Source organism: Gopherus flavomarginatus, chromosome 7, assembly GCF_025201925.1.
Source record: "Gopherus flavomarginatus isolate rGopFla2 chromosome 7, rGopFla2.mat.asm, whole genome shotgun sequence".
In the NCBI taxonomy this organism is placed as follows: domain Eukaryota; kingdom Metazoa; phylum Chordata; order Testudines; family Testudinidae; genus Gopherus; species Gopherus flavomarginatus.
In genome coordinates, this window is record NC_066623.1 from 199854 (window position 1) to 225156 (window position 25303).

At 45.2% G+C, this 25303-nt stretch overlaps 1 protein-coding gene across 4 annotated transcripts in view; it reads right to left on the minus strand.

The window, feature by feature from the left end:
- Positions 1-361: 361 nt before the first annotated feature.
- The window catches only part of KDM3B (lysine demethylase 3B), a 119830-nt gene continuing 94888 nt past the window's right edge, over positions 362-25303 (minus strand). For all 4 annotated transcript variants that reach the window (XM_050962331.1, XM_050962330.1, XM_050962332.1 and 1 more), the window contains exons 16-24: positions 24033-24299; positions 23289-23460; positions 21724-21814; positions 21476-21606; positions 15595-15714; positions 13010-13149; positions 12290-12466; positions 11475-11609; positions 362-1642 (exon numbers count right to left, since the gene is read on the minus strand). In XM_050962331.1, coding sequence (XP_050818288.1) covers positions 1562-1642; positions 11475-11609; positions 12290-12466; positions 13010-13149; positions 15595-15714; positions 21476-21606; positions 21724-21814; positions 23289-23460; positions 24033-24299 — 1314 coding nt within the window. In that variant the 3' untranslated portion in view covers positions 362-1561. The remainder of the gene's footprint in view (positions 1643-11474; positions 11610-12289; positions 12467-13009; positions 13150-15594; positions 15715-21475; positions 21607-21723; positions 21815-23288; positions 23461-24032; positions 24300-25303) is intronic.

A 25303-nucleotide genomic window follows, 5' to 3' on the forward strand; every position in this document is an offset into this window, starting at 1 on the left:
GGGCCTGAGTCGATGCAAGGGTGGACCTTGCCGTCTGCCCATGGGAGGCAGCTTGTCCTGCCCTACCACACCTCTCTAGCTGTAGGGTAGGGAGCTGGAGCCCAGGCTATATCTGGGCTGTCACTGGCCCCCTGAATCTCCTCAGCTGGGATCTGGGCCAGCTGGAGCACCCATCTCGAGCCTGGCAGAAGCAGTGCAGGGGTGCTCTGCTAGTAAGCCCAGTTGGCACCATGAACGACTGCTCCTCTGTGCACGTCCCTTCTCCTTGTATAAAATGTTGCTTGGAGCCGTGCTCTGTGTTGTTTGATCATTGTGGAGGCCGAGGCAGCCGAGACTGTCAGGAAGGGATAGGGACCAGTGGTACAGTAAATGACTTTTATTTTAAAAAGTGAACATATTAACAGGCCTGCAGGTGGCACTACAGTACAGCTGGGCATAAGGTAGATACATTTCCCCATGGACCCGGACAATGAAATCATTGCTTCAATGCTGACATTTAGTTAATTCTGGATACAGTTCTACCAAACTGAATTTATTGAAAATATTTCTGGACAAAGCCAATATTGAAAATTAATTTTCCTTCAGTTTTGGGAAATGACAGACATCCCGAGCTACCACTGGTACTTGGGAAAATATCGCCTGGAGCAACCAGTGCAGGGGGAGATGGACAACATCTCCATGTCAGGACAAAATACATGTCCTGTTTTACTTCTCACTTTGTGGAATCTGTGGGGAGTGAGGAGTCAGTTTCTATTCGCTCTCCTTTGGCTGATTTTGTGCTATTTTAGACTGATTTCTATAAATCATTTCTTGATTTTATTGAAAGGAAGACTAAATGTAATGTGCCTTTCCTTGTAAATCCAGTAACAGTTGTGATATTTCAAAAATACTAAAAATATCTACTTCATGAAATATTAACTGTTTCACTACAAACCTAGTTTTTCACTAAATACACAATTCTCCTACTCCTGAAGCCTCCTGGGAATAGCAGTGGGTTCTCCCTGTATATCTGTAATTGTACAGTGTATAGAGAAATGGCTACAAGGGGTGTGTGAAGAACAGCTTTATCCCTTTTCCTTGTCCTGTATCACACTAGGGAGGATTGTGTGCATGTCTGTGGTTGGATTCCTGTTGATCACACTCATTCAGCAGCTATCTACCTAGGTCTGCAGCAGGATACCCCACCTCTAGCACATTCCTTATAACTTCTTGGAGACTAACTAGGCATGAGGAAAACTGTCCACACTTTTATACCACTTCTAATCATAATATGGAGGAACACCACATGGATTCCAGGCATTTCCAATTTTCAAAAGGCCACAGGAAAGGGACGTGGCACCTTTAATTAGAATAAGGAATTCTGCATGTAACGGTGCGATCTTCCATGAGACTTTCAATATTGAGGCAGTGTAGAAACAGTTGCTGAAGGGTGTATGTAATACTGACCACACCAGCTTTTAGTGAGAGGCCTCTGCTCCTGCAGAGGCAGTCATATGCAGTCCCTGTATGTACTGTGAGAAAAGGCTTACTTCACAGGGATGGGGGGCAGAATTAGCAACTCTTAAGACCTAGCCAATTTGGATTCATGAGCCTTCAGTGTGCCAACAGCATCTTTTACTGCATGGTAGATAATGTTCTTCACCTGTAAGTAACAGAAAAAAAAAAATCAATACAAACTTTTAAACATGGCATAATGAGCAGCATCTCCACCCTAACAAGAAGTCAGAGTTTAAGGCCAGAAGGGACCATTAGATCATCCAGTCTGACCTCCTGTATATTACAGGCCACCAATCCAATCTAGCATCCACACACTAACTCAAGTGACTCCTACTGCTCTATAAAAAGACGGTTACTTACCTTTTGTAACTGTTGTTCTTCGAGATGTGTTGCTCATATCCATTCCAGTTAGGTGTGCGCGCCGCGCGTGCACATTCGTCGGAAAACTTTTACCCTAGCAACTCGGTGGGCCGGCAGGTCGCCCCCTAGAGTGGCGCCATCATGGCGCTTGATATATATCCCTGCCGGCCCACCCGCTCCTCAGTTCCTTCTTGCCGGCTACTCCGACAGTGGGGAAGGAGGGCGGGTGTGGAATGGATATGAGCAACACATCTCGAAGAACAACAGTTACAAAAGGTAAGTAACCGTCTTTTCTTCTTCGAGTGATTGCTCATATCCATTCCAGTTAGGTGAATCCCAAGCCTTACGTAGGCGGTGGGGTCGGAGTGAAATGTGGCAGAATGAAAACTGCTGAGTCAGAGGCTACAGCATCTCTTGACTGTTGAACCAGGGCATACTGCGAAGCAAAGGTATGGACCGAGGACCAATGGAGCTGCGCGACAGATCTCGTGGGTAGGAACACGAGCCAGCAAGGCGGCAGATGAAGCCTGAGCCCTGGTAAACTGCACGATGATGTGGCTTGGGGAAAATATGAGCCAAATCATAACAAGTTCGGAAGTCTGCCATCACCCGAGATGTGATCCTCTGAGAGGAAAACAAGCAAGCCCTCCCTTTGGCCCGCTACCGTGACAGAGCTGGGGCACCTTACGAAATGGTTCTGGCATCGCAATATAAATGCGAGCACTCCACAGATGTCCAAGGAGTGCAATGGTTGTGCCCATTGCGTTCAGCTGTGGGTAACATGAAAGGCCGAAACCACCTTAGGGAGGAAAGCCGGGTGCGGTCATAACTGCACCTTGTCTTTGTGAAACCTAGTGTACGGCGGAACCCTCGTAAGAGCTCTGAGCTCGGAGACCCGTCTGGCCGATGTAACAGCTACGAGGAAAGTTTGTCCTCCAAGACGGGTATATCAGAGGGCCAGTCGTGAACGGCTCGACTGGGGGAGACATAAGTCTGATTAAAACTAGGTTGAGGTCCCAGGTTGGGGCTGGCGGCGCACCCGAGGGTGCAAGCTCTCCAAGCCCTTGAGGGATCTCGAACCCATAGAGCGTGAGAACACGGAACGTCCACCTTAGCCTGGCTGGAAGGTAGAGATGGTTGCTGAGTGTATCCTCAGCGATGATACCGCCAGGACCTGCCGCTGAAGGCCAGAGGTAGGCCAAATAGAGGGGGTCGAGACCTCAGCAAGAGCAAGATCGAGCGTATTGCAGCTGTAGAAGAAACGCTTCCACCTGGCCCGGTACGGTGACCAGGTGGAAGGCTTCCTGTCACCCCGGCTCAGTTACGCAGCGGCCACACCGTGAGGCGAAGAGGCTGCAGGCCCGAGTGACGAAGCCTGTTGTTGCCCTGAGTGATGAGGTCTGGGTGGGGTGGCAGGGTAATTGGGTCTGTTATTGACAGGCCGAGCAACGTGGTATATCAGTGCTGCCTGGACCACTCTGGAGTGATCATGATGATGCGTGCTCTGCCCCTGCGGAGTTTGAGCAGGACCTAATGAACCAGTGGGAACAGTGGGAAGGCATAATGGAGTTGGCCTTTCCACGGCATCAGGAATGCGCCCAAGACCGATCCTGAGGAGAGACCTTGGAAGGAGCAGAACATCTGGCATTTTCTGCTCTCTCGGTGAGCGAACAGGTCTATGTGAGGAAACATCTCCGCTTCTGGACAGCAGAACGCCTCACATGGGGCAGAGTGATCACTCGTAAGACAGGAAAGACCTGCTGAGTCCAAGCGCCAAGACGTTCCGAACGCCTGGGAAAAAGGACGTCACCAGCTCCATCGAGTAGGCCATGCAAAAGTCCCGGAAATGGATGGCCTCCTGACAAAAAAGGGGGGGGGGGAGGGCCATGTCCCTCCCTGGATACTTATGAAGCACATGGCCGCTGTGTTGGCTGTAAACACCGAGATACAACGGCCTCGCAGCTGCCGCTGGAACCCCTGGTACGCCAGGCGGACTACTCTCATTTTTGGGGCATTGAGGTGGAATGCCAGCTCCCGAGAAGACCAAAGGCCTTAAGCTCGGAGGTGACCGTGAGCACTTGAGCAGAGAGATGACGCGTCCGTCGTCAGGGGCAGTGAGGGCTGGGGCGGAGGAAACCGCCTCCCTGCCCACACCAGGGAGGGAGTTAGCCACCACTCTAGGGAGCCTAAGGTGCTCGAGGGAACGGTGACTACCATGACCATTGGCTCCCTGTCCGGGTGGTACGCCGAGGTGAGTCGGACTTGGAAAGGACGGAGGCGGAGCTTGGCGTGTTTGGTTACCAACTTGCGGGCAACCATGGACCCAGGAGACTGAGACAAGTACGAGTCGAGGTCGTTGGGAAAGCCTGCAGACCTCAGATGATTGTTGCCATCGCCTAAAACCGCAGTTGTGATAAGCAGGCTCCGGCTAGGTAGGAGACCAAGATAGCTCCTAGGAAGTCCAACCTCTGCGTGGGAACCAGAGTGGATTGCTCTATAGTAATCATCAGGCCTTGACCTGTGAATAAGACCGTGACGATGCCCACGCGCTGAGTGGTTTGTGTCTCAGAGTCTCCTCGGATAAGCGAATCGTCCAGATACGGAAAAACGCATATCCGACATCAGCGAAGGTAGGCGGCGACTATGGCCGTAAACCAGAAGTACTGACAGTCAGCTAGAAAGCGGAGGTATCTCCTGTGCGGAGGGAAGATGGCGTAGCGAAAGTACGCGTCCTTCATATCCAGGGCGGCATAGTAGCCCCCAGGAGGCAAGGATGGAATAATGGTTCCCAGGGATACCGTGCAGAACTTCAATCTTATCCTAAACCGGTTGAGTCCGTGCAGGACTAGGAAGGTCTGAGACCTGCGTTCGAGTGGGGAACTAGGGCATAACGGGAGTAAAACCCCTTGCCCCTTTCGTCCATCAGCGTCTGCACCTCTTGTACGAGGAATTGCTCGTGAGAGGGGTCCCTGAACGGGGACAGGGCTGGAACAAATTAGAGGTGGTATCTATGCTCCACCGTGCGCAGGATCCAGCGATCTGAAATTAACTAGGGCCACGCCAGGAGAAAGCGGGATTGGGATCCCGGTCTGTGACTGGTACACCGCCCTCAGGCGCACCTTGGAAGGTTCGTCTTTGGTCCCAGTGGTAATTGCAAGGGACCTTGACCTGGGCTCTTTAGGGGTCCTGACGTTCGTCTGCGACCGCCTTGGCCTCGCCGTTTGCCAAAGTCCTGTCTCTGGCTAGGCACAGAGTATGGCGGGTGGGGGCAGAAAGGCCTGCGTTTGGTCGCTGGCAAATGCATGCTGAGAGAGCGCATTAGGACCCTATTGTCCATTAGGCTTGGCAGCCTGGGGCTGTCTTTGCCGCGAAAGGCCTTTACCACAAAGGGTAAATCCTGAATGGCATACTGCAGCTCCGGCCGGAGGTTTAACCTGGAGCCATGAGATGCACCTCATGGCGACACCAAAGGCCAGAGTCCTGGCTGCAGAGTCTGCTGCATCGAACGAGGCCTGGAGGGATGCTCTGGGTACCTTTTTCTTTTCCCCCGTCCTTCAAGACGGCAGCGAACTCTTGGCCGGTTTCGGGGCTGGCGCCCGCTGGCCATCATATCAGAATCGTGGTCCTGAGCATAAGATCTGCGCATGTGGGATGACACGCATGCGCGTCCGGATGGCCATGGAGGTACTAAAAGAAGGCACAGGCAGAGTCTCTGACTCTATCGGACCTTGCCCAACTCGGCACCGGGAACCGGCACCGGGATGCGTACCGGTACCTGGAACGAGATCCAGACCCGCAACCAGAATGGTGCCTGGAGGTCGACCGAGATCTCGAGGCTCGGGGAGAGGCTACAGGAGTCAAGGTACCTGTCGCGGTGCCGGGAGTCGGAACGGTGCCGATAGCGGGTCGGCGAATGGAATACCGACCGGTGCAGCGAGTGCGACTAGTACCGATGAGGAAAACAGCACCGGGACTGCAAGTGGTGTCGGGCGTGCCGACAGGATCTGGAGTGTCTGCGGGACCGTGATCATGAACGGTGCCGCTCTGCTGTGCTGACAGAGGATGGTCACATGAAGAGACTGTATTACCCGCACCGGCGGTGCCAGGGTCAGGCAGCATCGACTCTGTCATGGCAATGAGATCCCTCGCCGTTGGTAATGCCTCCAGCATGGAGGGAACAGCAGGCTCAACCACAGTGCATACTGGGGAGCTGTCAGGCACCGGATTCGAAGGCCCTCATGGGACCGGGATCGACGGTACCGAGGTCGTCAGAGCTTCGGTGGGCGTCGGTGCCGGGCGATCCGAGTTAGATGAGCTGTGTGGCTGCGGTGCCGTCGGCACGGAAGCAGCAGGAGCAATAAGCTCAACCACGGCGCGCGCCGGGGAGCCGTCAGGCACCGGATTCCACGGCCCTTGTGGGACTGGAATCGACGGTGCCGACGTTGTCGGTGCCTCAGAGGTGTCGGTGCCGGGCAATCCGACTTAGACGAGCTGGCTGCGGGGCCGTTGGCACGGAAGCAGCAGGAGCAGTAGCTCCACCATGGCGCGTGCCGGGGAGCCGTCAGGCACCGGATTCTACGGCCTTTATGGGACCGGGATCGACGGTGCCGACGTCGTCGGTGTCGCAGCAAGTGTCGGTGCGGGGCGATCCGACTGAGACGAGCTCTCTGGCTGCGGTGCCGTTGGCACGGAAGCAGCAGGAGCAGTAGCTCAACCACGGCGCGTGCCGGGGAGCCGTCAGGCACCGGATTCTACGGCCCTTGTGGGACCGGGATCGACGGTGCCGACGTCGTCGGTGCCGCAGCAGGTGCTGGTGCCGGTGCCAGGCGATCCGACTAGACGAGCTCTCTGGCTGCGGTGCCGTTGGCACGGAAGCAGCAGGAGCAGAAGCTCAACCACGGCGCGTGCCGGGGAGCCGTCAGGCACCGGATTCTACGGCCCTTGTGGGACCGGGATCGACGGTGCCGACGTCGTCGGTGCCGCAGCAGGTGTTGGTGCCAGGCGATCCGACTTAGACGAGCTCTCTGGCTGCGGTGCCGATGGCATGGAAGCAGCAGGAGCAGTAGCTCAACCACGGCGCGTGCCGGGGAGCCGTCAGGCACCGGATTCTACGGCCCTTGTGCGACCGGGATCGACGGTGCCGACGTCGTTGGTGCCTCAGCAGGTGTCGGTGCCGGGCGATCCGACTTAGACGAGCTCTCTGGCTGCGGTGCAGTCGGCACGGAAGCAGCAGGAGCAGTAAGCTCTACCACCGCACGTGCCGGGGAGCTGTTAGGCACCGGATTCAATGGCCCTGGGGGACTGGAATCGACGGTGCCGATGTCATCGGTGCCTCTGCAGGTGTCGGTGCCGGGCCATCCGACTTAGGCGAGCTCTCTGGCTGCGATGCAGGTGGCACGGAAGCAGCAGGAGCAGGGGGCTCTACCACGGCGCATGCCGGGGAGCCGTCAGGCACCAGCAGGAATTGTAGGCTCTCTCCACCTCGGAGGAAGGGAGCGGTGCCGAGTCGACTTCGGTGCCGGCGACGGCCGGTGCCGAAAGGCCTTGGCAGTACCGGCGGAGTCCGGTGCCGAGGAGGCGCTTCTGCCAGCCGCTTGATCATCGCTCGGCGCCCAAGGTGGAGGGGTAAGTGAAAGTCCCGCTCCTTTTTGTTCTCGGCTTAAAAGCCTTGCAAATGGGGTACTTAGCTGTCAAGTGATTCCCTGAGGCACTTCAAACAGGAGTCGTGTGGATCTCCCTTCGGCATCGGCTTCTGGCAGGCCGAGCCCATTTTAAAACCCGGTGAGCCGTGCATGGGCTCCGGCACCGGGTTCATGGAAGGGGCTACTTCCTGAACCCCGCTAACAATTATCAATCTAACTATGTTAGCAGAGAAAAAACGTATAACTATACAAATATATATATAAAAGAATAATAACTGTATAACTATATACGAGAACTACGAGTAGCTAGGGAAGTGGAGGTCAGCTAAGCCGCGCTCCACTGTTCCAACGACCGACACGGGCGGTAAGAAGGAACCGAGGAGCGGGTGGGCCGGCAGGGATATATATCAAGCGCCATGATGGCGCCACTCTAGGGGGCGACCTGCCGGCCCACCGAGTTGCTAGGGTAAAAGTTTTCCGACGAATGTGCACGCGCGGCGCGCACACCTAACTGGAATGGATATGAGCAATCACTCGAAGAAGAACAGTTATTTACTAGACTTTGGGAGCTGAATATATAATAGTTGTAAAGTGTTCACGTGAAGATGTCAGAGACCGAGAGAGAGAGACCAAAAATGCTGAACTTATCAAATAGTACTATTGCTGCTTCATGAAGTTGCAAACAGCATTGTTATATAAATGTCAAAATTAGACCCCATGAAAAGTTTAATATTGAACAACTACACTGCTATGTTATTTATCCACTTTATGGTAACCCAGGATTAATTTATTGGCTATTATCTGTTTAGATTTTAAGCTTCTCCTTGCAAGACCATTCGATCAGGCAAAATATTAAGTCTTTCATATTAAACTCTTGCCCAAATGGGTTGTATGTTATGAGCAAATTATTCATAGATTCACAGACTAAGGCCAGAATGGCCTATTACATCATCTAGTCTGACTTGTATATCAGAGACGCATAAATTTCACCCAGTTATCCCTATACTGAGTGCAAGATTTTGACTAACGCATGTCTTGATTCAAAGACATCAGCAGATGGAGAATCCAACACTGCCCTTAGTAGTTTGTTCCAATGGTTAAATCACCCTCACTTTTAAATTCAAATTAGAAATTAGGCACAATTTTCTGTCTGGGTTCAGCTTCCAGACATTGTTCCTTGTTATGCATTTCTCCACTGGATTAAAGAGTCTTTCAGTACTCAGTATTTCCCTCCCCTATATCCTGTCATCAAGTCATTTCTCTATCTTCTTTTTGATAAACAAATGGAGCTCACTAAGTCTCTCACAGTAAGGCAAAAATCATTTTTGTGGTTCTGTTGTGCACCCTCTCTAATTTTTCAACATCCTTTTCAAAGTATGGACATAAGAATAGAACGCGGTATTCCAGTATGGATCTGAGCAATGCTACATCCAGAGGAAAAAGTCACCTCCTCCCTAGTCCTACTCAACTACTCCTTATAGATCCAAGGATTTCATTAGCCTTCTTTGCCACAGCATCACTCTAGGAGCTCATATGATAATTTATTTGTATTTCTGTAGTACCTAAATGTCCTAGTTGAGTTGCTTGTCCACTATGACTCCAAGCTCCTTTTCAGAGTCACTGCTTTCTAGGATACAGTCTGCTCCCCACCAATTCAGTAGGTACTGCCTGCACTTGTTCTCAGATGTATACCTGGTATTTGGGTATATTAAAATGCATCCTAACTGAATGGGCCCTCTTTACCAAGTGACCCAGATCATTCTGCATGACTACCTTGATCATCATTATTTACTATCCCTCTAATCTTTGTGTCCTCCACAAATTTTTTTCATCAGCAGGGATTTTGTACTTAATTTTCAGATCACTGATGAAAACGTGTTGAATAGCTTAGGGCCTAGTACTGATCTCATGGCACCCCAATAGAACATCCCCATTTGATGATGACTTCCCACTGACCACTACTTTTTGAGATCTGTCAGACAGTTCCAAGTTCTTAATCCATTTAACATCTGCTTTATTGATATTGTGTACATGAATTTTTAAAATGAGGATATCATGCAGCATTAAGTCAAACGTCTTACAAAGATAAGTATTTTACATCTACAGTTACCCGCTTTATCCCACCAAACTTGTAACAATCAAAAAATGGAACTGGGTTTATTTGACAAACGTATTTTCCATAAAATCATGTTGACTAGCATGATATTCTCATCCTTTACTTCTTTTACTGATTGACTCCAAAATCAGCTTCTCCATCATTTATCAGGGATTAACATCACTCATTTTCACTCCTCAAGTCTTTCTGAAGTTTCCCTAGTATGCCAAGATTTATTAAAATTAACACTGGTGAGCCACAGATCATCTCAGCCAACTCTTGGATGACTTTTGTGTGCAAGTTATTCAGGCCTGCCAGTTAAAAAAAGTATTTATCCCCACTAGATGTTTAACATTATCCTGATTTACTAATGGTTTGGAAAGTATATCATCCTTAAGACAAGAGTACATCATCCTGCTTCTTTCCAAAACTGGAACAATTTTTTAATGAACGTTTGCCTTGTCTGTGTCATTAACAATTTTACCATCTTCATCTAGTACTCGGTCTATATCATTTCTAGGGTTTCTTGTGTTCCTAATATACTTAAACTCCTTTTTGTTCTTAGCCTTGCCAGCAATGGATTTTTCCCTGATGTCTTCAACAATTTTCTACCCTGCATAACTTCTACTGTATATTGACTGTTATTTCCTCTTTTTTCCATTTGTAATACATTGATTTTTATTCCTAATCATGGGAGTTCACTTCACCACTGAAACAGGTAGGTTATGCAACTCAGTTTAAACCAGTTTTTAAACAAACGTTTTAAAAATGCTAAGTAAATAAGTACAAGTATAAAAATAGAAGAGCAACAAAGAATAGACACACTATCAATTCTAAAGCTTCAAGATAGTTAATTTCCTAGTCCCTGTGCCCTGGCTAATCACTTAATTATTAAGTTTCCATAACTGCATTATGAAGCATGCACACGTGTGCTCAGTATCAGCTCTAGCTGTCCGGTTTAGTTTTGATTATTATGTGCTTAATTTTTCATGCCCTGTATATAAATTCATGAAGATCAGCCATTACTGCCACAAAGAAAAAATCATAAAGCAACAGCTATTAACTCTCCAATTCCTATTTGGCTTTTAAGAGAGACATCGGGCCCATTCAGACCAGCAAAGACACACATTTTAAAGAATGCAGCTACTAGCTTTTCTATTTTCACTAATGCTGTCAACTTATTCATCTAAGGATGCACTTGCACATCTGCATCATTATATCAGAAGAATAATGTAGTCTAGTGCAGCAGTTCTCAACTATGCATACACGTACCCCAGAGGGTACAGAGACGTCTTCCAGGGGGTATGTCAACTCATCCAGATAGTTGCCTAGTTTTACAACAGGCTATATGAAAAAGCACTAGTGAAGTCTGTACAAACTAAAATTTCACACAGGCAATGACTTGTTTATACAGCTCTATATACTATATCAGTGTTTCTTAACCGGGGGGGTGGGCGGGGAAGATTTATTTTCTAATTATAAATAGGACAGTCTTTGCTTGCGATGAAACAAAGGTAAAATCCTTCTTGCAACAATACTCAAGAGATTTAATAGGTGGCTTTGCCTTCTGCCATTTCCCCTCACCAGACTTCAATAATTTATGAGCCAAGCAGTATGATCCATCATGTAAGGATGAAAGTGTTACTTTCCAGAGACAGCTCACTTGAGGTTAGTGCTAGTCCTTTCCTTGGGTAGCTAAATCCCAGGATGTAGATTTTTGCCAAAAATATGGAATGCTTCTATCAAATTAAAAGCTCCAAAGTTGTAAAGTATTTATTTTTCCTGAATCACTAGCCATATGCATGTTCATAAGTGCTTCAAAACTTCCAACATATAGAATCTGCCCAGAGATTGTTCCCGCAGGACGGACTGATAGTTACCTGCAGTTTATCCTCATGGTTTGTGTGAGTGTTAGATAGGTGCCTGAATTCCTGGGTCAGGCGGAAGCAGTGCTTTACATGTTCTGGAGATACAAAATCTTCTGCCACTTTAATGCAACTGTACAGATTATGAACCTGAAAAAGTAGTAGTATTAGACATTAGATACACCACAAGACTGAATGACCCAAAACAGAATTAATGCAAATGAATTCCACATACAATAGGTTCCTGCACACACATCTACCAGAAAGATATTGAAACCCTCCAGTTTCCCTGTAATACAATTCACAGAATTGTATCTTAAGTTAGAGATGCAAAAACCCTATTGGATCCCAGCTGGCCCATCTTTCCGCAGTACATTCTCTAGTGAATTTTATTGGTTCAGATGCTACCTTCTTAAAAAAAAGTGCTGTAAAGTGAACTGACAGGCCATCAAGCTCATATATACTGCAGTTTGGGAAACCCTGTTTTAGTATTTTAGCTACCACAGATTTAGATATCCAACGTGATGGGGCTTCCACTACTTCCTTAGGAGTCTCTTCAGAGGCCTAAAGAGAACTCCGCATCAGAAAGTTTTCTCCTCACATTCATCCTAACTGTTCCCTTTCTTAATTTCATCCCGTGCTCAGTGTGATGCTTGAGCACTATGAAATAACTCCTGTAGAACTGTATTATTAGAACTGCAGAGCCCAAGACAGCAGTCTTACTTCAGAGTTCTTTCAGGAGCCAAATTATAAAACCAAATAACTACAGTTTTATAGTATCCCAAATTCACTTGCCATCATCTTTATGGCCTCTACAGCATGACATTTACCTGGTGGGGGGCACCTGCAGGAATAAACACAGCATCTCCTAGGAACTGCACTATTGCCCAGCCTTGTACTCCATACTCCTCATAAAGACGCTTACGTAAGGTCTGGTCCAGGTACCAACTTTGGTCATGAATTGGATCATGATCCGGAGGGTTTTCTTGGCCTTGTTCGTCTCCAACCTAATACAAAGATATAAAAACATTTATACAAAGATTTTGCAGTTCAGTGGTGCTACTTCTCATAAAGTACTTTGCACCAACATACTGAGGACAAACATGATCTTAAGCTACTTCAATATGAGATACTATCAGCTCAGATCATAAACACTTTTAAGGTCAAGGCATCTGTACCAGTAAGTATCCCTTCCACATTCACCCCTGAGGTCTTAGCTCACAATGAAAGTTTACACTTCCTTCATGCTTGGGCATAAATTCATTTCCAGTTTTCTCAAACTGTGACATGGTGCCCATACAGATTTACTAGTATAAATCATATCCAGGCAGCGGGATAGTAGTTTGTCACTGAATATATGACCAGCAGTACATGTCATTTTCTTAAATCATATTCACGGAAGAGGGAAACATTTGGGATTTTTGTTGGTGCATCTGTATTTGTGTGCATAAGCATCAGCTGAGGCAGACTCAACTTGAATTTTAACATCCCCATTGATAAACCTTTCTAGGACCCTGTTAGGCCACAACCTCCTTCAATCACCATCATACCTTTCGGAGAAGTTCCCGGATCTTCTCAGCATCCTTGGCAGCATAGATGTGCCACAGCGCTCCAGGCTTCTCTTTCCCTTCATGGATTCGCTGCTTTGTCACATCATCAGCATCTCCCTCATCAATTGTTTTCAGTACTTCTGAAAGGAGGATTCACACAAAAGCTGAACAAGGTCACATGAATTTATAGCTCCTGTATTTAACATGCAAAAGTTGGCATAACAAACTTTGACATTGTGCCAGTCAATAGCGAACTGGAAGGAAGCATGATAACTTAGGGTATGTCTACACTATGGGATTATTCCAATTTTACAAAAACCGGTATTTGGAAACAGATTGTATAAAGTTGAGTGCACGCAGCCACACTAAGCACATTAATTAGGCGGTGTGTGTCCATGTACCAAGGCTAGCATCGATTTCCGGAGCGTTGCACTGTGGGTAGCTATCCCATAGTTCCCGCAGTCTCCCCCACCTATTGGAATTCTGGGTTGAGATCACAATTCATGATGGGGCAAAAACAATGTCGCGGGTGACTCTGGATAAATGTCGTCAATCAATCCTCCCTCTGTGAAAGCAACAGCAGACAATCATTTCGCACCTTTTTCCCTGGATTGCCCTGGCAGACGCCATAGCATGGCAACCATGGAGCCCATTTAGCCTTTTTTCACTGTCACCATATGTCTGCTGGATGTTGCTAACAGACGTGGGACTGCAGTGCTACACAGCAGTGTGCTAGCTTGCAAAGGCAAGTGAAGAGACGGTTACTAGTCTTATTGTACCGTCTGCTGCTTTGGAAATTGGCGATGACGGTTACCAGTCCTATTGTACCATCTACTGCTGTCATGGGTGCCCCTGGCTGGCCTCGCTGAGGTTGGCCGGGGGCACATGGACAAAAATGGGAATGATTCCCCAGGTCATTCCCTTCTTTACATTTTGTCTAAAGGTAGAGTCAGTCCTGCCTAGAATATGGGGCAAGCCTACTAAAGAACCAGAGAGGACAGCCGTTCTGGGTCAGAGCCCCAGACATCCCACAGAAATGATGAGTTGCATGCCATTCTAGGGGGTGACCCTGCAACAATCCCACCCATTGCTTCCCTCCTCCCACACCCCTCCTGGGCTACCGTGGCAGTTATCTCCCCATTTGTGTGATGAAGTAATATAGAATGCATGAATAAGAAACATTGACATTATTAAGATAAAACTGGTGGGGAGGCAGCCTCCAGATGCTATGATATTCCAGCCAGGACTGAATCTCCAGGACACAAAGCTTAAAAGAAGGGAATGACCAGAAGTCATTCCCATTTTTGCCCAGGCACTCCCGGCTGACCTCACCGAGGCCAGCCAGGAGCACTCACAGGATGACGAGGACAGTTTTCAAGCCTATTGCACTGTCTGCCATCAGGAAAGGAAGGGGAGGGGATGTTGCTGTTCAGCACTGCAGCACCACGTCTACCAGCAGCATCCAGTAGACATACGGTGACATTGAAAAAAGGCGAGAAACTATTTTTATCCCTTTTCTTTCCGGGGCGGGGCGGGGGGAGAGAAGGGGGAGAAGAGATTGACAACATATACCCTGAACCACCCGGGACAATGTTTTTGACCCTTCAGGCATTGGGAGCTCAGCCAAGAATGCAAATGGTTTTCGGAGACTGCGGGGACTGTGGGATAGCTCGAGTCCTCAATCCCTCCTCTCTCCCTCCATGAGCATCCATTTGATTCTTTGGCTTTCCATTACGCTTGTCACGCAGCACCGTGTTGAGTCCCTGCTGTGCCCTCTGTCTTTCATAGCCTTGGAGATTTTTTCAAATGCTTTGGCATTTCGTATTCTGGAATGGAGTTCTGATAGAACAGATTCATCTCCCCATACAGAGATCAGATCCATTATCTCCCGTACGGTCCATGCTGGAGCTCTTTTTTGATTCCGGGACTGCATGGTCACCCGTGCTGATCAGCACTCCACGCTGGGCAAACAGGAAATGAAATTCAAAAGTTTGCAGGGCTTCTCCTGTCTACCTGGTCAGTGCATCCGAGTTCAGATTGCTGTCCAGAGCAGTCACAATGGTGCACTGTGAGATAGCATCCGGAGGCCAATACCGTTGAATTGCGGCCACACTAACCCTAATTCACAATGGCAATATCGATTTCAGCACTACTCCCCTCATTGGGGAGGATTACAAATACCGGTATTAAGAGCCCATTATACCGATATAAAGGGCTTCGTTGTGTGGAGGGGTGCAGGGTTAATGCGGTTTAACGCTGCTAAATTTGATATAAACACGTAGTGTAGACCAGGCCTTTGTCATAAGAAATCTCTAGTTTGAGACTAGAGTAACCTTTGTTTCCCCCCCTAGGGAAGTGTTAGATCTATCCAGTTAGAACACCACCATTATTTTCATAGTAATGTCCTGGAAAAAGCATTAATGACTAGTGACCACTGTCTACGCCTCTGAACATCTACTGAGACATAGCCCAAATAGTCAAGGAAGTTTATTAAAGCTGGCAAAGATGTCAAGGCCTTTTGAACAACCCATGGAAGATTGCCTTCCACAACCCAGAACGTCCAAAGACAGTTATTTAAACATTACCATCATCATGGGATCCTTCCCCAATGGGGATACCAACATACACCATGACATTAACAGCATCAGACACATCCAAATGGAGATTGGTTGTACCAACTCGCCTGTCTTCTGCAGTTATTAACCCTATGAAAAAAGAGGAGAGTAAAAAGAGCAAGATTTAATTCCTACAAAAATATCTTCCTTTTGGAAGGGTGGGAATGCTTCCCACTATGTGTGCTACTTTTGCTTTCTGCTAATCACTCCAACAAAAATGCTTAGCTTGTAACAGAAATGAAAAGGTTTATTTTTCATACTGGGATAGACATGAAAAAATTGCAAATGTATTGAAAGCTAGTTAAAAGTTTAGTACAAAAACAGCATGTTAGATGTTTAGTCTGTCCCTGTTTATAAGGGAGATCATTAACTCTGAACATAAGTCTGAATTTGTGCTCTGCAGCTTTGCGTATCTACAGGTCATTTGTTCCCCGTTGTAGCGAGGAGACTTGCTTTGGCAGGGCTCTTGGCAAAAATCCTCTCCCCCCTGCTTTACTGGTACTTGCATTTCCATTCCCCTTTTCCTCCCTTCTCCCTTCCTTTGTCCCCTCATCCTCCTCTCTGTAGTGTCCCTTTCTTTATCTTGGTTTAGGAAATCTCTTCCCAAAAAACCCTATCCAAAAATTAAAAAAAGAAAAATTAATGGAATCAATTTGATGTTTGCAGACCATCATGCTGTTACTCTGCTTGCTTATCTTCTCCACACTACTCTGTGTGCCCTGTATATTTAAACTGTAAACTCCGAGAAAGGATTTTCTTAGGACTTGTCTTCATGTACTATGCAGCTGCGCCGCAGTAGCACTTTAGCAAAGATGCTACTAGACCAATAGGAGAGCTTCTCCCATCAGCGTAATTAATCCACTTTCCTGAGAGGCAGTAGCTATGTCAGCAGACACTCTCCCATTGACACAGCGCTGGCTACACGGGGCGAGGGGGCTTGGGACAGCTACGTTGCCCAGGGGTGTGGATTTTTCACACCCCCGAGTGACGTAGTTATACCAATATACGTCTGTCGCGTAGAGCTGGCCTTACTCTGTATAACACCAAGTATCAGAATCATAAAACATCGAGGTTGGAAGGGACCTCAGGATGTCATCTAGTCCAACCCTCTGCTCAAAGCAGGACCAATTCCCAGGTAAGTCATCCCAGCCAGGGCTTTGTCAAGCCTGACCTTAAAAACCTCTGAGGAAGGAGATTTCACCACCTCCCTAGGTAACCCATTCCAGTGCTTCACCATCCTCCTAGTGAAAAAGTTTTTCCTAATATCCAACCTAAACCGCCCCGCCCCCACTGCAACTTGAGACCATTACTCCTTCACTGATGGGGCATTAATGCTAGCTAAGGATTCTAGAAAGGAAGCTAACAGACATCTTTTCTCAGTGGGTTTTAAAACTGGAATGGGAACATGAGCTTCTCCAAGAAACTTTTCTAATTATAATTAGACAAGAGCATCTAACTACAAAGGCTCAGTGAGCTGCAGCAATTTAAAGCAGATATAATGCTGCCTATGAAACAAGACTTTGGAAAATATTACAAGAAAAAATTTACATAATATGAGAATAGAAGGCCACGGAACTGGAATTCATGGTATTCAGAACCTGCTAAAACGAAATTTTAGTTCTCCTGCGAAGAAGAAAATGTACAGGTTTCCAGCCTCACCTGTTGGTGCTCCAGGCATTAGAACATTTACCTGGATTGTCTGCTAGAGTCATCTAATAATGTGATTTTGAGAGCAGCGGAAGACAGGAACCATATTTTACATCCAATGTGATGAATGAAAAAACACAGTCTTTAAAGTAAATCTATAATAGGGAATGTGGATTTAACTACTCAGTTGGAGGAGGAGGAGGAGGAATTATCTTTTTTATTGTTTTATTTTAAAGGCTGAACTTTTATATTGGAGCAGAAGCAATCTGAAAGATCTAAATTAATTATTTTCCACTTATAAAGACACAGGCCAAAATTTTCAAACCTGGATGCTGAGGTTAGGAACTAAATATTGATTTAGGAGCCTAAATAAAAAATGACCTGCTTTTTAAGGGTCCTATGCATGCATAAATCCCACTGAAGTGAACAGGAACTGCAGTTGCTCAGCACCTTTTAAATTCAGGCCATTTTTATTCAGATGTCTATTTTAGAGCTGAACTGATGTCAGAATTTTCAAACCCGAGTGTCTAAAATTTTTAAATATGAAAGCCTTGCCAACTCAGGACAAGGGATTTTCTTTCCAGAAGTAGGTATACTTTTAGTTTATGAACTAAAATGCAAAGGTCGTAGCTAGGCATTTATAGAATTTAAATACATCTCAAGCATTTCTCCCTTTTTATTTTTGTTTAAACTGTCAAGAAAGCATATGGATGCAGTGGTTTTGTAATCATTTTGATCCCTGCATATTAGAGTGTCAAAGTGGGTGAGGTAGTATCTTTTATTGGATCCAATTTTTGTTGGCGAGAGAGAAGCTTTCGAGCATATACAGAGCTCTTCTTCAGGTCTGTGTATGAACACAGAGAAAGAATTTTAAAAAGTATTTTCTGTTTTCATGCTACCTTCATAGTATATTGAGAGTGAATATTTATTCCTTTTTTATTTTGCTGGGACCCATAACTACGCTGAGTAAAACAGCAAGTACTCATTTATTGGGAAACTACATTTGGTTATGTTTTTACTTTTTCATTTTTAAAAAACAGGACGCCAAAATGCAGAGTTTGCTCTCTACAAACACTTTGTATTGAAATAGCATAGAACGCTGAAGTATGTATGAGCTTTTATTTCAAAAGATTACCTGCTATTTAAAGAGTCCTACAAACTCTCATTCTAAGAGAGAAAAAAGATACTGATCACCGTTTTAAAATTTAGCACTGTAATTTAAATAAATTTGTGAATCCCCTTTCATTCGTCATCCACCCAAGCAGTTAACAAAAGAGATAATAAAAATAATTAAAATCAGACAAAATAAGTTAGCTTTCACTGCTAATCAGTTTGCTTTTGCAGCCTATCCTCCATCTCTATGTTGCCTGATTAGACTAAGCTCTTTGGGGAAGGGACCCTGATTTCTTACTGTCTGTACAGTTTCTGGAACACTTTGGGTGCCATATAAGCAAACATGTAAGACAATTTTCTCAAAATACTGAAAAATATGACCTTCAGATCATGTTGATTCCACTGCCTGAGTAGCACCAAGCACCATAAACAAAGATTGGAAAGAACCACATTATTGTAAACCTCTGTTTTAATTCCTTTATATGTGGTACTTCTGATGTCACTATGGTAAAGACACAAAGCAGTCCGACTGATTCTCAAGACTGTACAGAGGTGGTTTATAGATTTTATGGCTGGAAGTTTGGCCTCCGATGTAACAGGCCATGGAATTTCTCCCAGCAATTCCTGGATTTAAGTCAGTATCTTGTGATTATTCTAAAGCATATATTTTAAAAAACAATCAATCCTGTTTTAAAAAGACTTGCAGTGATGGAGAATCCACTGTATCCCTAGGCCTGTTGTTCCTTCCAATGGTTAGTTACTCTGATTATAAAAAACCCTACACCGTATTTATCTTACAAAGTTAAACATTTAGCAAAACCTTTGCAATTTAAAGTTCTGCCAGTATTTTCCTTCCATGTGCCTATTTTGTGGGGGCAGAGGTATGTGCTATGCTTGAAGAATCATCTTTAGTTTTGTGGGTGGATAAAATAATGCTTTTAAAAAACAAAAATAAATAATAATAATAATAATAATAATAATAATTTGTTTTTAATTCAAAATCAGATTGTATTTACATATTGCTAGTTCTTTACTCTCTTTCCACTTTATAGTCCTAAATTTCTAAATTGGAGTTTTCAGATATTAGAGATCTTTTTTCTGATCAGAAATTTCACATTTAAAATGTTCTTCTATGCTAAAACAACAAGCCCAGAGCCTCATTAACATTCTTACTGTCATAACAGTCAGTTTTGTGTTTGACAAGAGAACAGCCATTGATATATTTGCAACCCAACCCCACTTCTGATATACTGAACTTCCACAGGTAAAACAGATGAAGTTCTTCGACTAGGCTATATTTCTCCATCAGTATTTGTAAATCGAAGTGGGACTTATGCTACTAAATCACAGATGGCTTTGAAAATCCCTCCCTTCTAAATATGGGATCAGGAACCTAACTTTAAGCTATTTTTGAAATTTTTGGACACTGTACAAAAAAGTTTACAATAATTTCTTTAATGTATTGAAGGCCTAAATAACTTTTCATTGTTAACACTGAAGACATTTTGGGGAGACAATGATTTTATGTCATTAAGAAAAAAAGTTTGCTAAATACACAGTTCTAGCCCCTGATCCTGAAACACTTATATACATGCTAAATTTTAAGCACATAAGTCATTCCATTTAAATCAATGGGGCTATTCCCTGTGAGTAAAGGTATCCTTAGGGGGTTGCATGACAAGTATCTTAAATTCTCAATACTGAGGTCGTCAGATCCTCCTAGTGCATTAACAGTCATGGAATACAAAGCTACATATCAACGTGGAGTCCAGTGGCACCTTAAAGACTAGCAGATTTATTTGGGCATCAGCTTCCGTGGGATGCATCTGAAGTGGGTATTTTACCCACGAAAGCGGATGCCCAAATAAATCTGTTAGTCTTTAAGGTGCCACTGGACTCCTTGTTTTTGTGGATACAGACTAACATGGCTACTCCTTTGATCCTTTAAGTTACATATCATTATTCTTGTGTATATTAATACTAGTTGTTTTTGCAGCACTATAAATTTACACACATTTCTAAAGAGCTATCACCATGCACAGTAGACAAAATTAGAGGATTGGGCCAAAAGAAACCTGATGAGGTTCAACAAGGACACGTGAAGAGTCCTGCACTTAGGACAGAAGAATCCCATTCACTGTTACAGACTAGGGACCGAATGGCTAGGAAGCAGTTCTGCAGAAAAGGACCTAGGGGTTACAGTGGATGAGAAGCTGGATATGAGTCAACAGTGTGCCCTTGTTGCCAAGAAGGCTAACAGCATTTTGGGCTGTATAAGTAGGGGCACTGCCAGCAGATCGAGGGATGTGATAATTCCCCTCTCTTCGACATTTGTGAGGCCTCATCTGGAGTAGTGTGTCATTCTGGGCCCCACAATACAAGAAGGATGTGGAAAAATTGGAAGGAGTCCAGCAGAGGGCAACAAAAATTATTAAGGGGCTGGAGCACATGACTTATGAGGAGAGGCTGAGGGAACTGGGATTGTTAAGTCTGCAGAAGAGAAGAATGAGGGGGGATTTGATAGCTGCTTTCAACTACCTGAAAGAGGGTTCCAAAGAGGATGGATCTAGACTGTTCTCAGTGGTACCAGATGACAGAACAAGGAGTAATGGTCTCAAGTTGCAGCAGGGGAGGTTCAGGTTGGATATTAGCAAAAAAACTTTTTCACTAGGAAGGTGGTGAAGTGCTGGAATGGGTTATCTAGGGAAGCGGCGGAATCTCCTTCTTTAGAGGTTTTTAAGGTCAGGCTTGACAAAGCCCTGGCTGGGATGATTTAGTTGGGAATTGGTCCTGCTTTGAGCAGGGGGTTGGACTATATGACCTCCTGAGGTCCCTTCCAACTCTGATATTCTTTGACTCTAGTAGGAGCCAAATAGATACATGGCATCTTATGGAGAAAGAAAATAAGCAAATTTAAAGGCACAAGTATCTTATTAGACCAACACTATGATATAAGCTAATGCATTGTAGGACAGTTCATTGCACTAGCTTCTGTATGTTCCAATTGTCCACTGGACACAGATCAAAGGACAGAGATAATGTGGTAAAGAATAGTAAAAAAAAAGGCCATTTCAGACCTTTTCACACATACCATATGCGTTGTACATTTTGGGACCCAGATCAGGCCGTACAAAGTAACTCGGCAGTCTAGAGGCCAGATTCAGTCTGCCATCTCTCTTGGTATACTCTGGGAGTGGGAGGTTCTCCATCAAATCCTCAAACCTAAAGAGGAACAGCAGAGAATACAGGAGTAGGACGACAGCACCAACAAAACTATATTGCTGAATAAGCACAAGTGTAACACAGTATCCTGTAGGTACTGCTGTTCAGCTCACTTACCTCGTAGGCATCATGTCTCTAAAATCCTCCCCTGGAGGCCAGTCCTTTAGTTTCAGTACCATTGGCTGCCCATCATCTGATCTCAGACGCTCTTGCAAGAGACAGACAAATTTTACTCAGCATGTTGCATCCTTTCCCACCGCCCCTTGTCTTATTTATTTAGATTGTAAACTCCTTCAGGCAGAGACTTTGTATATTGCCCAGTATACAATGGACCCTGACCTCAGTTTGGGCTCTTAGGCACTACTAGAATATACAAACAAAAACAAAAACCAAGTTTTGACTAATCAAAAAGATGAGGGGGAGAGACACCATATACCCAAAACAGAGGCTGAGGGATCCCTCTAACCTGCTAAATCTCACCCTGCAGAACTCTTCTGGGCCTGAAAGGTGGAGTTTTCTTAATCACTCACCCTTATTCTATTTCTACTGAGGTCAGAGTTTTATCACTGACTTCAAGAGCAGCAGATTTAGGTCAATGTTGAGTGACTTTGAAAATGCCACCCTATATCACTTTTGCCAACTTGGATTGCTTCCAAACCACCCCAAAATCCCTTTCTGCCCAATGCAAGGAATGAGTAATGTGCTTCTTAGACAATCATACATCTGGGTGATGCTCTTACTCAAAAGGTAGCAACCAATATGCTGAACACCAGGTGGAACGCATTCCTCCCCATTTCACAGAATACAACATATTCATAGAGCAGGACATTTTAGAATTGCTGAAGGACACTGCGTCAGACCTGTGATGTGAATGCCAGTACCATTTTGGCAGGTAAAAGATGTCTGGGAGCACCTTCCACCCCTTATGACAATATGGATTGCCTCTCTACAGTTTGCTCCCAACATACCATAGTTTGCCCAAGAAATCATCTCTGGATCCAGATTACACTGAAAATTCCTTCCTGTTGCCAAACCTCCCACATCTGAAGGAGGTATTCAAGAAACTAGCAGAGAGCCACTTCGAACACTTCTCCACCAATATGCCTTGGCCACTACAATCGTTCCTCCAGAGCTCTAAAGTAGCCAGCCTCAAGGATGAAGTGTAGGAGATAGCGGCAGACACAAACTTTTGGAAACTTACTACCGGGAAAGGCAAAAATGGAGGCAGAGATTTGTTATCAATGTGAAGTGTAAAACTAGCTTCAACTTAGCTTTTCCACAGACGCAATTATAACAGCACAGAAGAGGTAAAGACAAAAAGCAGTAGGAGAGAAACTGAAAGACATCCCACAGGGTCTCTAAGCAGGAACATTAGAGTACTGATCTCCTATGATACTGATCCACTTTGATAGGTGCATCAATACACACTGCTGTAAACCTGAATTATCTGCTGTTTGAAATAGTTGGATAGGCCAAGCTGCATTTGGCCTAACCTTATTCTCCACCGTTCCATCATCCACTCTGTAGTGAGCCCCACAGTTATTTAAGGAGTGGCATGGACTTTACAGCAAGAGGGGCATCAGTTAGAACACAATATCTACCTTTGGGAAGTGAGGGGGAAGTGGATGGGAGAGGGAAGTAAGATAATGCAATGTGCTACACTACCATCAGCCTGCACTTACTGGAGATGATTTCAAAGCCATCCCAGAAGTCACGCACTTTCACATCTGAAATTATGGCACAGTTCCTGCAGTTCACCAGATCAACATCCTGGTCTCCAAATTCTAGGCTGAAGGCCTCTGGTTTCCAGAGCTCTGACTTCAGCTTCTTATGGACTCCAGAGACCAGCACAGGCTGGGGAAAGAAAGGTAAGTGCTCATTCCATGATTTGCCAAATTTATTGCACATTCAGCCAGATCTCTCATTCTCAAGAGCTGGGATATTCTTGACCACCACCACATAGAAGCAGCACCTGAAATCAGCTTCCTTTTACATATAAATCCAATCCTTGCACATCAAGCAAAAAAAAAAAAAAACTATTAAGAGGCAAAGTCAGCAAATCAAATTTCAGTTTCAGACAATGTGCAGCCGTCCTTGGAGGTTAGTCTGATTCCACATCCTCCCCATCCCAAATGGATCTGAGGAAGCAATGTATATGTAACTAGATAAATCTACACTTGTAACCTAATGGCATCTGTTGCTATATGTTAAGAAACATTCCTCTCAAACAGTCATATGAATGACACAAAATTCAACTCTATTCTATACCCTCCCTCATACTTCACACAAAATTGCTCAGTCATTGACCTTCAAGAGCAGGAGTAAAGGAGCTTAAAGTAGCCCATAGGCTATAAACGCAATACTACTTTCAAAACACCTGCACCAGGGTGTCCAATGAGAAAACCTGCCTATTTATTTTCTCTTACCTGGCCCTGTTTCCAACACTCCCTGAAGATCTTCCAGTTGTTTTTGTTGCTGGGGTCATGAAGACACAAGAGCCTTCCATCACAGAGCCAGGAATGAGAGGTGTGTGGATCCAGCACATTTAATCCCATTACCATTTCCTTCACCTCTCTCTGCGTATCAGCCAAGTTACTTGCTCGTTTTGCAGCATCAGATGTCTTCTTATTCTCCACCACAGAAGCAATTATATGATCCAGGAAGTTAGGCAGACTGGCTTTGCTCTTGGCCCCCTAGAAGATAAAACCCCAAAGGACAAGTTTAGTTTTACATAACTTACATAACGAAAACTCTGTTACATCAAAGAGATGTTCTCCTTATGCAAGTTTCTTTCTGTCAAGGAAATTCCGTTAGCAGAAGAACCAGTGAACAAATCAGTACAAGGTTAGGAATGCCATGGACTGTCCTCTACAGTTAGGGCTTGTGTGTATTTGCATTAATGGTGCTCAAACTACAACAAAAAACTGTAACCTTGTTACTAGAACTTTGCTGATTGCACTCCAAGCCATTTGGACTCGCTGTTCAATTCACTGGAAAGTTTTTGAGGCAAGGCAGATGCAAGTGAAACTGAAAGAGGCTGTAAAAATTGTGAATTTTAATAAAGGAAAGCCTAGTACAGGCCTCTTTGATACCTTCCATAAATAAATGGGTACTTGACATTGGCCATTCCCACTCCATATTGAACTTCACTGGCTTTCATGTAGCAAATTTTTTAATTGACTGTTTGAGCTCAGAGAAGCAACAATAGATTTTTCTTGATGCATTTGGCTCTACTTTTGTGAATATTTCACTGACCAGCACTGGCTTGCTCTGAATGCTTCTCTTCAAGAGCAGAATTTTGTACCCCTCATTGCTAACTGTCAGGGGGGCCTGGTTCAGTACCTGTATGGAAAAGGTTGAGAACCACTGTTTTAATCATATGGATACGGCACTTAATCTTAAGTGTGCCCTATCTGTGCATTTCAAGAGCAGCAATGAAAACTGCCAATTCTCTGAGGAATAGGCAGAAACCATAATGCACCTCGTCACAGTGTTGCTAGGGAGAGTATGTGGTTAAGGAAAATGGGGTGAGTATAGGACATTCCTTCCTGACCCATGAAGCAATCCCTTTGCTTTGAAGCATGTAATGATCACCTGCATCATCTTAGTCTGCAAAACTACATATATTCTTAGTGTCAATATTTTCAGAGCCTTTTAGAAATCTATTCACAACTATTGGCCTTGGTTTTCTGTGGCA